The sequence below is a fragment of the Paramisgurnus dabryanus genome, chromosome 6 (assembly GCF_030506205.2).
Source record: "Paramisgurnus dabryanus chromosome 6, PD_genome_1.1, whole genome shotgun sequence".
Classification (NCBI taxonomy): Eukaryota; Metazoa; Chordata; class Actinopteri; order Cypriniformes; family Cobitidae; genus Paramisgurnus; species Paramisgurnus dabryanus.
In genome coordinates, this window is record NC_133342.1 from 47,650,051 (window position 1) to 47,662,631 (window position 12,581).

Consider the following 12,581-nt stretch of genomic DNA (forward strand, 5'->3'; position numbering starts at 1 on the left):
AACAGGAAGTGTCTAATATCTAGGGCAAAAAATGTCTTATTGTGATGACACGCGGGGTGTTTGTTCGTCTGAAGATTCCGATCGCATCGATGTGCCTATTGTGACTCCCGGGTATAGCGCCACCACCAGGCGCCAGGAAGTGTGTTAGTCACAAAGCTGGATTTTTTTGACAGTTCCATGCAATGTTCTTTTAAATACTCCTTCTAGGATTTTCATGAGATTGACACCAGAAGTGGTCAACATGATGCCGAGACATTGTAGATGATAAATTGCGAAGGGATTTTTGATATCTCAAACGCTGTTCCCATGGCAACCTGTCAAAATTTTACTTTCATTTTTAAGGCATATTTAAACCTTACAGGTGCATGCGGTAAACTTTTAAATACTCCTCCTGAGTAAATAATGTGATTGACTCCAGAAGTGGTCAACATAATGCTGAGACATTGTAGATGATAAATTGCGAAGGGATTTTTGAAATCTCAAAGGCTGTTCCCATGGCAACGTGTCAAACTTTACTTTCATTTTAAAGGCATATTTAAGCCTTTCAGTTGACGCCGATGTTCTTTAAAATACTCCTTCTAGAATATGCATGCGATTAACACCAGAAGTGGTCTACATGATGCCGAGACATTGTAGATGATAAATTGCGAAGGGATTTTTGATATCTCGAACGCTGTTCCCATGGCAACGCGTCAAAGTTTACTTTCATTTTAAAGGCATATTTAAGCCTTTCAGTTGACGCCGATGTTCTTTAAAATACTCCTTCTAGAATATTTATGCGATTGACACCAGAAGTGGTCAACATGATGCCGAGACATTTTAGATGATAAATTGCGAAGGGATTTTTGATATCTCGAAAGCTGTTCCCATGGCAACGCCCCAAACTTTACATTTATTTCAGGCATATTTAGGGCTCTTGGCCTGCTTAGATTAACCTAAAAGTCGGCACACACATCAGAGTTGTCGGCTGTTTAGTGTGCACAAACAGGTCACACATAGGCGTGTCTCTTAAGTGGCTCACTAGCGCCCCCGTTTGTCTAATATGTGGGGTTTTTCTTTTACCTACAGTCCCCAAATGGCTCAGTAACAACATTAAATAGCCCACTGATGTTTACCCACTTGATGCCCTTGCCCGCCGTGCATCGTTTTCTCGGACGCATCGTGTAGCGGTAAAAAAACGTGCGAGGGCCCGCCATTGCTGCTTGCAGCTATATTTAGGGCCCGAGCACACCAGGGTGTGAGGACCCTATTGTTTTTGCTCCGTTTATTATTATTATTCTTCTTCTTCTTCTTCTTCTTCTTCTCCGAAATGGATCGCATTTTTGAGGGCCTAAACATACCCGAAAACTCATGAAAATTTGCACACGCGTCAGAAGTGGCGAAAATTTACATGTAGTATAGGCGTCAGAAGTGGGCGTGTAAAAATGGCTCGATAGCGCCACCTGCAAAATTTCAAGAGAACAGCCCCCCCACTACGAAAAACTTACAGATACGAAATTTGGTAGGATCATATATCACCCCAAGACCTACAAAAAAGTCTCTTGGAGCTAAGCTCTAAACCCCACAGGAAGTCAGCCATTTTGAATTTTCTCTGTCATTTTTTGACATTTCCAAGCGTCGTACTTTAACGAACTCCTCCTAGAGATTTAATCCGATCATCATCATATTTGGTCAGTATCATCTAAAGGCCTTTGCGATGCTAAATTGCGGAGCTTTTGACTTTTCATTGGAGGGCGTGTCCGTGGCTGCCTGGCAAAGTGTAATGTTTCGCCATGAAACAGGAAGCTGATGTAATTCAGGCATACATTGTCCGATCTGCCCCTGACTTCACACGTTTGATAAGGGTCCAGGCCTGAACACATCAACATGGCATAATTCAGTAACACTCATAGCGCCACCTAGAGGCAGCAGGAAATACCATGTTTGACGCTGTGACTTACTGCTCCTAGGTATTTAACCATATCAACATCATATTTCACCAGTGTAATCTCAAGACCTTGTGTGATGATAAAAAGCAACGACCTTGACTTTTCATTAAAGGGCGTGTCCGTGGCGGCCTGGCAAAGTATCGCTAATTGAATCGCATTTTGACAGGCTAAACAACCTCAAAAAGTCATAAAACGTTGCACACACGTCAGAAGTGGCAAAAATGTACATGTGGCATAGGCGCCAGAAGAGGGCGTGCAGAAATGGCTCGATAGCGCCACCTGCAAAATTTCAAGAGAACAGCCCCGCCGCTACGAAAATCCTACAGAAACTAAATTTGGTAGGGTCATATATCAACCCAAAACCTACAAAAAAGTCTCTTGGAGCGAAGCTCTAAACCTCACAGGAAGTCAGCCATTTTTAATTTTTGCTGTGATTTCTGTGCAAATTTTGTCATTTCCAGGCTTCGTACTTTAACGAACTCCTCCTAGAGATTTTGTCAGATCGTCATCATATTTGGTCAATCTCATCTAAAGGCCTTTGCGATGTTAAATTGCGGAGCTTTTGACTTTTCGTTGGAAGGTGTGTCCGTGGCGGCCTGACAAAGTTCAGCGTTTTCGCCATGAAACCGGAAGTTGTTATAACTAAGGCAAACAATGTCCAATCTGCCCCACACTTCACACGTTTGATAAGAGTTTTGGCCTGAACACATTTCAATGCCAATATTCAGCTTCAGTCCTAGCGCCACCTAGAGGTAGCAGTAAATGCCTTGTTTTACGCTGTGATTCACTGTTCTCAGAGATTTAATCAAATCATTGTCATATTAGGTTAGACTGATCTTAAGCCCTTTGCGATGATAAATTGCGAAGATCTTGACTTTTCGTTGAAGGGCGTGTCCGTGGCGGCCTCGCAAAGAGTGATGTTTCTCCATGAGAAAGCTGTTGTAACTCAGGCATGCAATGTCCGACCTGTCACAGACATCATACGTTTGACAAGGGTCCTGGCCTCAACACATCAATGTTACAACAATCAAATACAATCATAGCGCCACCTGCTGCACAAAGGAGGTGTGGCACTTCAAAGTTCCTTTGAATATCCGCTTATATTTACCCACTGAAATTTCAATCCCCCTGTTTCATTGCTTTACTAAGGCCATAGAGTGGCGGTGCACATGCGTGCGAGGGCCCTTCCATCACTGCTTGCAGTTTTAATTATTATTATTATTCTTCTTCTTCTTCTCCGAAATGGATCGGATTTTTGAGGGCCTAAACATACCCGAAAACTCATGAAAATTTGCACACGCGTCAGAAGTGGCGAAAATTTACATGTAGTATAGGCGTCAGAAGTGGGCGTGTAAAAATGGCTCGATAGCGCCACCTGAAAAATTTCAAGAGAACAGCCCCCCCACTACGAAAAACTTACAGATACAAAATTTGGTAGGATCATCTATTACTCCAAGACCTACAAAAAAGTCTCTTGGAGCTAAGCTCTAAACCCCACAGGAAGTCAGCCATTTTGAATTTTCTCTGTCATTTTTTGACATTTCCAAGCGTCGTACTTTAACGAACTCCTCCTAGAGATTTAATCCGATCATCATCATATTTGGTCAGTATCATCTAAAGGCCTTTGCGATGCTAAATTGCGGAGCTTTTGACTTTTCATTGGAGGGCGTGTCCGTGGCGGCCTGGCAAAGTGTAATGTTTCGCCATGAAACAGGAAGCTGATGTAATTCAGGCATACATTGTCCGATCTGCCCCTGACTTCACACGTTTGATAAGGGTCCAGGCCTGAACACATCAACATGGCATAATTCAGTAACACTCATAGCGCCACCTAGAGGCAGCAGGAAATACCATGTTTGACGCTGTGACTTACTGCTCCTAGGTATTTAACCATATCAACATCATATTTCACCAGTGTAATCTCAAGACCTTGTGTGATGATAAAAAGCAACGACCTTGACTTTTCATTAAAGGGCGTGTCCGTGGCGGCCTGGCAAAGTATCGCTAATTGAATCGCATTTTGACAGGCTAAACAACCTCAAAAAGTCATAAAACGTTGCACACACATCAGAAGTGGCAAAAATTTACATGTGACATAGGCGCCAGAAGTGAGCGTGCAGAAATGGCTCGATAGCGCCACCTGCAAAATTTCAAGAGAACAGCCCCGCCGCTACGAAAATCCTACAGAAACGAAATTTGGTAGGGTCATATATCAACCCAAGACCTACAAAAAAGTCTCTTGGAGTGAAGCTCTAAACCTCACAGGAAGTCAGCCATTTTGAATTTTTGCTGTGATTTCGGTGCAAATTTTGTCGTTTCCAGGCTTCGTACTTTAACGAACTCCTCCTAGAGATTTTGTCAGATTGTCATCATATTTGGTCAATCTCATCTAAAGGCCTTTGCGATGTTAAATTGCGGAGCTTTTGACTTTTCGTTGGAAGGTGTGTCCGTGGCGGCCTGACAAATTTCAGCGTTTTCGCCATGAAACAGGAAGTTGTTATAACTAAGGCATACAATGTCCAATCTGCCCCACACTTCACATGTTTGATAAGAGTCTTGGCCTGAACACATTTCAATGCCAATATTCAGCTTCAGTCCTAGTGCCACCTAGAGGTAGCAGGAAATGCATTGTTTTACGCTGTGATTCACTGTTCTCAGAGATTTAATCAAATCATTATCATATCAGGTGAGACTGATCTTAAGCCCTTTGCGATGATAAATTGCGAAGATCTTGACTTTTCGTTGAAGGGCGTGTCCGTGGCGGCCTCGCAAAGAGTGATGTTTCTCCATGAGAAAGCTGTTGTAACTCAGGCATGCAATGTCCGACCTGTCACAGACATCATACGTTTGACAACGGTCCTGGCCTCAACACATCAATGTTAAAACAATCAAATACAATCATAGCGCCACCTGCTGCACAAAGGAGGTGTGGCACTTCAAAGTTCCTTTGAATATCCGCTTATATTTACCCACTGAAATTTCAATCCCCCTGGTTCATTGCTTTACTAAGGCCATAGAGTCGCGGTGCACATGCGTGCGAGGGCCCTTCCATCACTGCTTGCAGTTTTAATTATTATTTTTTTTCTTTTTCTCCGACTTCAGCGGGACTTTAGAGGGCCTAAACATACTCGAAAACTCATGAAATTTTGCACAGATGTCAAGAGTGATGAAAATTTACATGTGGTGTATGCTTTAGAACTAGGCGTGAGAAAATGGCTCTATAGCGCCACCTACAAATTTTCAACGAAGCAGCCCTCGGACTGTGTTTGACGTACAATTACGAAATTCGGTACGCGTCTGTAGCATGACAAGACCTACAAAAAAGTCTCTTGGAGCGAAGCCGTAAACCAAACAGGAAGTCAGCTATTCTGAGTTATTTTTGTGATTTGGGCGCAGTTTTTGTCATTTTCAGGCGTCATACTTTAACTAACTCCTCCTACAGTTTTCGTCGGATCATCTTCATATTTGGTGAGTGTTTTGACTCTACGTAAAAATTTGTGTCGGTTCTGGCCCGACAAAGTTTGATGTTTTCCAATGAAACAGGAAGTTGCTGGAACTCATGCATACAGTGTCCGATCTGTCCCAAATTTCACATGATTGCTAAGAGTCCTGACCTGAACACATCTACATAACAATTTTCATTTATAGCCATAGCGCCACCAGCTGGCAACCTGAAGGAACATGTTTTAGCGCCACTTTCAAATATTGAATGAAGCAGCCCTTGGACTGTGTTTAACTTACATGTACGAATTTCGGTATGCTCATGTATTATTACAAGCCCTACAAAAAAGTCTCTTGGAGCAACGCCCTAAACCAAACAGGAAGTCAGCTATTTTGAATTATTTCTCAGATTTTGGCTCAGTTTTTCTCATTTCCAGCAGTCATACTTTAACTAACTCCTCCTACAGTTTTCGTCGGATCATCATCATATTTGGTGAGTGTCATCTTAAGGCCTTTGTGATGCTAAATTGCGAAGGATTTGATTCTATATTAAAATTTGTGTCTGTTTCGGCCAGCCAAAGTTTGATGTTTCGCTATGAAACAGGTTGCTGGAACTCAGGCATACAGTATCCGATCTGTCCCAAACTTCACATGATTGCTAAGAGTCATGACCTGAACACATCTACATGTCAATAGTCACTTATGGTTATAGCGCCACCAGCTGGCAACAGGAAGTGACATGTTTACAATGATTATCCAATGTCTGATCTGTCCCAAACTTCACATGATTAATAAGAGTCCTGGAGTGAACACATCTACATGTCATTAGTCACTTATGGTTATAGCGCCACCAGCTGGCAACAGGAAGTGACATGTTTACAATGATTATCCAATGTCTGATCTGTCCCAAACTTCACATGATTAATAAGAGTCCTGGAGTGAACACATCTACATGTCAATAGTCACTTATGGTTATAGCGCCACCAGCTGGCAACAGGAAGTGACATGTTTATACTGATTATGCAATGTCCGATCTTTCCCTAACTTCACATGATTAATAAGAGTCCTGGACTGAACACATCTACATGTCAATAGTCACTTATGGTTATAGCGCCACCAGCTGACAACAGGAAGTGACATGTTTACACTGATTATGCAATGTCTGATCTGTCCCAAACTTCACATGATTAATAAGAGTCCTGGACTGAACACATCTACATGTCAATAGTCACTTATGATTATAGCGCCACCAGCTGACAACAGGAAGTGACATGTTTACACTGATTATGCAATGTCCGATCTTTCCCTAACTTCACATGATTAATAAGAGTCCTGGACTGAACACATCTACATGTCAATAGTCACCAGTGTTGGGCAAGTTACTAAAAAATTAGTAATTAGTTACAGTTACTAATTACTTCTTTTAAAAGTAACTGAATTACTCTACCGGTTACTGTATATCAAAAGTAATTAGTTACTTAGAAAAGTAACTTTTAAGTTACTTTTATGTCTGCTTTTTAAATGTAAATATGAACAGTACTGAACAGTCAAACAGTAAAATGATATGGATGGGCTATTTTACACATAAGACTCTAATATATCACATACTGTAGGAGCCTATTTTGCTTTAGATTCAACCTTTGAATATTTTTGTTAGAAATTATCTTAATATTTAAACTTAGTTTATTTATGTATATCATTTAGACCATTTAGACAAATATTCTGCATGTTTACAAAAATATAAAATGTGTTATAATTGTGTAGTGTCTCTTTAAAAATTTGGAGACAATTGTGTCAACATGTCAAATTTTCTAAAATAAATTATAATTTTTCTGATTTCATATTTATTTTAATAAGTTAGAAACGTCTCCGCTGTGTCCTGCTGACAGGCACGATGCGTGTGCAGCAGATGAGGCAAATTATGGGTCCTCCGAAGGTTAGACCGTCTCATTTCAGTTCTCTTCGCGAACTTCTGAGCGCCTTGAATGGGCAAGTGCTCACCTTTTATTGCATGCTTAGTAGGGTGCAGCACTTGAATTGGAACACAGCTTGTAAAGCTTGCAACAGGGACTGCGCTCTTTGGTCATATATTGTTTGTTTTCTGTTGGATTTAAATGATACACAGGATTAAAGGAAGATATTTATTCAGAAAACGGAGTAGGCTACGTGGATTGTTTTGTCGGACGGACACAGAGCGAGTGGATTGTTTTGTCAGATGGACACAGAGCGAGTGGATTTTTTGTTCGGATACGGAGAGACTGAAACTAAAACTAAAAGCGAGCTCACACATACTATGGAGTTTTAACACGGGTGTACACCGCAGTGTGAATATTTTAGTGGAAACAACAATCGCGGATCGTTCTCTTCCATGAAGCCGATGTAAACATCTAAGAATATATGATCATTTCTTAGATTTATTACCTTTGTGGACTACAAATGCAAGTTGATGTCATACTGCGATTGCTTGGTGAAGATAATTTACAAACATGAGACCGGATGGATTATGACTTGCGCACAATTTTTAAACAAAGGTATGTTGTCCCGTTTAGATTTTTCATGTTCATTCTATATGCACTGTCAGCTATGATGAAGTGTAATGAATTATTGCGCCGCCAACTACAGTCCTGCGACGTCAGATATGTCTTGTCTATTTTTTACAAAATAGAGTAACGCGCGTAACGAACTCATTTAAATTTCAGTAATTGTAATTGCGTTACTTGATTTAAAAAAATAGTGGAGTTACAGTAACGCGTTACTCCCATCACTGATAGTCACTTATGATGCCAATAGTCAGTTACGGTCATAGCGCCACCAGCTGGTAACAGGAAGTAACATGTTTACAATGATAATGCAATGTCAGATTTGTCCCAAACTTCACATGATTGATAAGAGTCCTGGACAGAACACATCTACGTGCCAATATTTACATGTAGTCACTCATACACACACACACTCGCTCACTCACTCTCTCTCTCTCTCTCTCTCATGCTATCTTACACGATGCTACCTCGCTGTCATTTGTAATTAGCAACAGGAAATGTGGCACATTATACTACACTTTTAAATGGTTCACCTATGTTTACATGCTTAAATGCCTATTTACTACTGTTCCCTTTAATTCTTCTCATGCCACGGCGTGGCGGTGTCAGGTGTGCGAGGGCCCTTCCATCACTGCTTGCAGTTTTAATCTGAAGTTATTATTGCAACCACCCACAACACCCTAACAACCCACTGGCATCCAATTAATTGCAAAATCAGTAAGTTTTGAGTGTGTGAACAGAAGTTAGATTTCAGCAAATGTTTTTTATTATTTTATGTCTCTTTTTACATGAATTCATGACAAATCTATTTTATAACCCTACTGCTGTTAAATGTTTCAGCCGCAGTGAAGCGGTCAGTCACAGAACTCTTCAGACCCGACCACAAACAACATTTCCAGTTGGACAAAACCCATGAGTGAAGTCACAGATCTGGGCCCACTTACAAACATACAAAGATCTAAGCAAAATTCCATCTCAAAGCGTTTTAACCACACAACTCCACAGTATGTTCAGCGTCTGACGGGCGTTTCTTTCGGAAAACAAACTCTCATTAATTCCCATTATATACACAACTTTAGACACTTCAATAGACATATAATGGAGAAAATCTGTTTGATGTGGGTAACAGGCCTAAGTAACATTCTTTGAACACACTTTAATTTTAAACAGACTCTAAACACACGTTTTAACTGTTAAAAATTAAATTCGGTACATAAATTTCAAAGCAAAATTGATTAACTGATTACTTCGAGCTGTGCTGAAGATTTACCCTAAACAATGACTTAAATGACGTGTGCTGCACAAGACATGATATGAATCTCTAAATATGAACGTGTTCTGCTAAAGAAATCTGCTGTTAAAGAAAGAAAGTCATTTGGGTCTGGAAAGAACATGACAGGAGTGAATGATGACAGAATAGTTATTTTAGGGTGAATTATTACTTTAACATGTATGGGATCATGGTACAAAGCTCTCAACAGTATGGTTTAAGAAAGGTTTGTAGCCAATAGAAGTTCATCTCCACGTGAGGTTGATGTCTTGGCTTCTCTTTGACCTCTGAGGTTTCCCCCAAAAACATACAGCAGACTGTAAACTGCCTCGCCGGCTGCTGGGAAAAGCTGCTATAATCCACCACTTAATTGAATGTTATACTCATTCAAAGACACTGCGAGTTGCTGAAAAAACCTTTTATCTGAAAGCTGCTTTTAAAACATTTGCTCATCTGCAACTGATGAACGCAATGAAATTTACCTCAAAGTCATCTTTAAACTAAATAAAGTGATGAGAAACTACATTTCCCTTGTTGTATTTTACTGTAAATTGTAGTCCTGCTTCTTTAATGTTGGTTTGTGAAGTAAAGCAAGGCAATTTTTACTCTTTTAGTTTCATAAAATGTAAAGATACATTTTTTTTAAACAATTGTAGCATTCCTTCTCTTGAAAACTGATAAATAATCTGATATTTATATTCAATAAAAATAAATAAACTGTATTTTAAAGCAGTTTAAACTGTTGTTTTTTTACTGTTATCAGGTCTTCTGAATAAACTCACCAAACGCCATCAGCACCAACATCACAGATACGGCCATTGCAAAAGAGATTCTCGATCAGTGCGTTCCCTGAAAGCTTCACCTTTATCCTGAACTTTATCAATCATTGAGCCAGAACTGCACAGAGATCCATCTGAACCGCACAGACACACGACTGAGGCGTCACATTTCAAAAGCTCTTATTAATCTTCAGATCTGTAGCTCTTCCCACTAAACGTGGAGCAATCCCTGAAAAATCATAACAAAGATCTCAGAGGAATTCTGCATTAGGATATCAGGAGCTATAGAGAAATGTGTATCCTTTACACTGTAGAGAGAGAGAGAGAGAGAGAGAGAGAGAGAGAGAGAGAAAGAGAGAGAGACTGGGTGGAGTTTGAGGGGTGTGGACTGAGTTCTATTATTGAAATGTGAACTTTAGTTTGGCAAAGGCATCAACTGAACACTAATCTCCCGGTAGTAAAAGCTCATCTTATTGCCTAAACTAGTGCCATGACAATGTAGGCCTATAAGTTTATGCTCTAAAAATGAACAGGTAAATATTGTTTAATATTTTAAAAATTATTAATATTTTATAAAAAGCATGAACTCCCTCTTATTTTACAACCACATTTTTACATAGAGATATTTTCATAATTCAATCAAACCAAGTCCTGATAATCTTTTCTGTTTCCCTAACACACAAATCAAACGCAGCTTTTGGCTTTTCTACAGTGCATGGATGCGTTTAAGCAGAAATCGGTTTTAATGTTCAGTGTTTGTAAGTGATTTGATGTTTGTGGACAGACACAGTGTTAAAAACACAAGAGGCTTTAAAGCGGCTGAATGCTTTTAGTTCTCTCATTTCACAAGAACTTTAATCTTTCGATTTGGCCACAGTCAGACTGGATTTAAGTGGGAGTTAAAAGACCCTCCTCCTCCTCCTCTCTCTCTCTCTTTCCGCCCTGGCACCCGAGAGCACTTGGAAACAGCGATGGAGAACAAAGCTTCAGATGTGGTGACTTCATACATATCTGTTTTTCTCTCAAAGACTCTTCATTGGTTTTGTCTGTATTGTTCTTAAACTTAATGCTGCCTGGAAAACCACAGTTCAAAAGGGACATTGACACACACACACACGCACACAACGTACACACACGCACACAACGTACACACACAGACAGACAGGCAGACACATTATTTTTGGCTCCTGTAGTGATGCATGTGTTAGGTTGTCAGATGTGTTTAATGGGGACATATCATGAAATTCTGATTGGGTCCCCAGTGCTTCTATCAACCTAGAAAATGTGAAAAAGATCAACCGAGTAACATTTTCTGCAAGCATGTGAAAAAATAGGTAATAGAAATTTGGCTCCCCTTGTGATGTCAGAAGGGGACCTTATTATAATAATACCGCCCCTTAATCTGTACTATCCACCAGGGCACTTCCATTTAGTGCAGAGATCAGCTCATTTGCATTTTAAAGCATACACCCAAAAACGGCTTACACATACATTTTTTTTAACATGCTATAACAATGATCTGTCTGGTATTTTAAGGTATAACTTCACATACGTACTCTGGGTACATCCAAGTTAACACTTTGAATCTAAGTTAACACACCATTAAACTTTGACCTGTGACCTTACTGTACACACGGGCGCACACACACGTTTAACTAAATGTGGCTCAGCAGTAGTTTTAATGAAACTGATTCTTTAAAGGATTTCCTCTGCTGCTGTGTTACTATGGAGTTTACAGTGGTATTCTCTCTGCTGTGTTTAATCCTTACGCTGCTTTCTTTGTTACCCGTGTTATCCTCTCAGCTCCTCTTTTATTTTCTCTCTCAGAGATTCTGCTCTTGGCAGTGACTTTAAAAGAGGGATTTACCACCAAAGTTATACAGATATGAGCAAGAGTTTTGTTTTACAACCTAACATGGCAAACAGCTATTTAGATTTAAGCTTCAAAAAACAATTTCACAACCCAATATGCTGTAACAGATGTCAGCTCCTTTTGAGGACAAATGGGTTTGAAGAATGGATCCAAGCTATTTTAATTTTTAGAGTGTCATTAGTAGTTTACCCAGCTAAAGAAAAAATAAATGTTACTTCGAATCAGTGGATTACTAAAACGTTTTCTGCTTTGAACACATTGTAATTTATTTTGGATAAAAGTGGTAGCAAAATGTATAAACGAATGACTGTCAAGTCCATAAGAAGGCAAATTTAAAGATACCACACAATGTGTCTGTTTAACATCAGTGTCCTTTAACATCACAGCGAGCTAGTATTAGTATTGTGACGTATGAATGAAATAATATAAAATATTAGTCAGAAAGCGTGGCTGGTTTTTCCACACGGACACACACATATGCGCACACACACTCTCACACTCCACATTATCACCTTCAGAGATGCAGGAAAAGTTGTCAGTAATATTCGAATGTAAAAAATGTGGTGAATGAGTGCAGGGGCCCAGAGGAGGAACCCTGGATCTGTGATTTATTAGAAGTGTTTTATAATTTCATCGAGATGAAGGAGGAAGCAGCTTATTAAATCAAGACACCAGCTGTGTGACATTAAATATGAATCGTTTGTTTGACATTATTGTAATGGAATGAAATCTCTAGTCATGGGGTGAAAG

At 39.8% G+C, this 12,581-nt stretch overlaps 1 protein-coding gene across 1 annotated transcript in view; it reads right to left on the reverse strand.

Moving 5' to 3' along the window:
- LOC135767216 (protein APCDD1-like) overlaps positions 1 to 10,259 on the reverse strand; it is a 36,544-nt gene extending 26,285 nt beyond the window's left edge. The window contains exon 1 of the mRNA XM_065276877.1: positions 9,962 to 10,259. Coding sequence (XP_065132949.1) covers positions 9,962 to 9,998 — 37 coding nt within the window. The 5' untranslated portion in view covers positions 9,999 to 10,259. The remainder of the gene's footprint in view (positions 1 to 9,961) is intronic.
- Between the last annotated feature and the right edge of the window lie 2,322 nt (positions 10,260 to 12,581).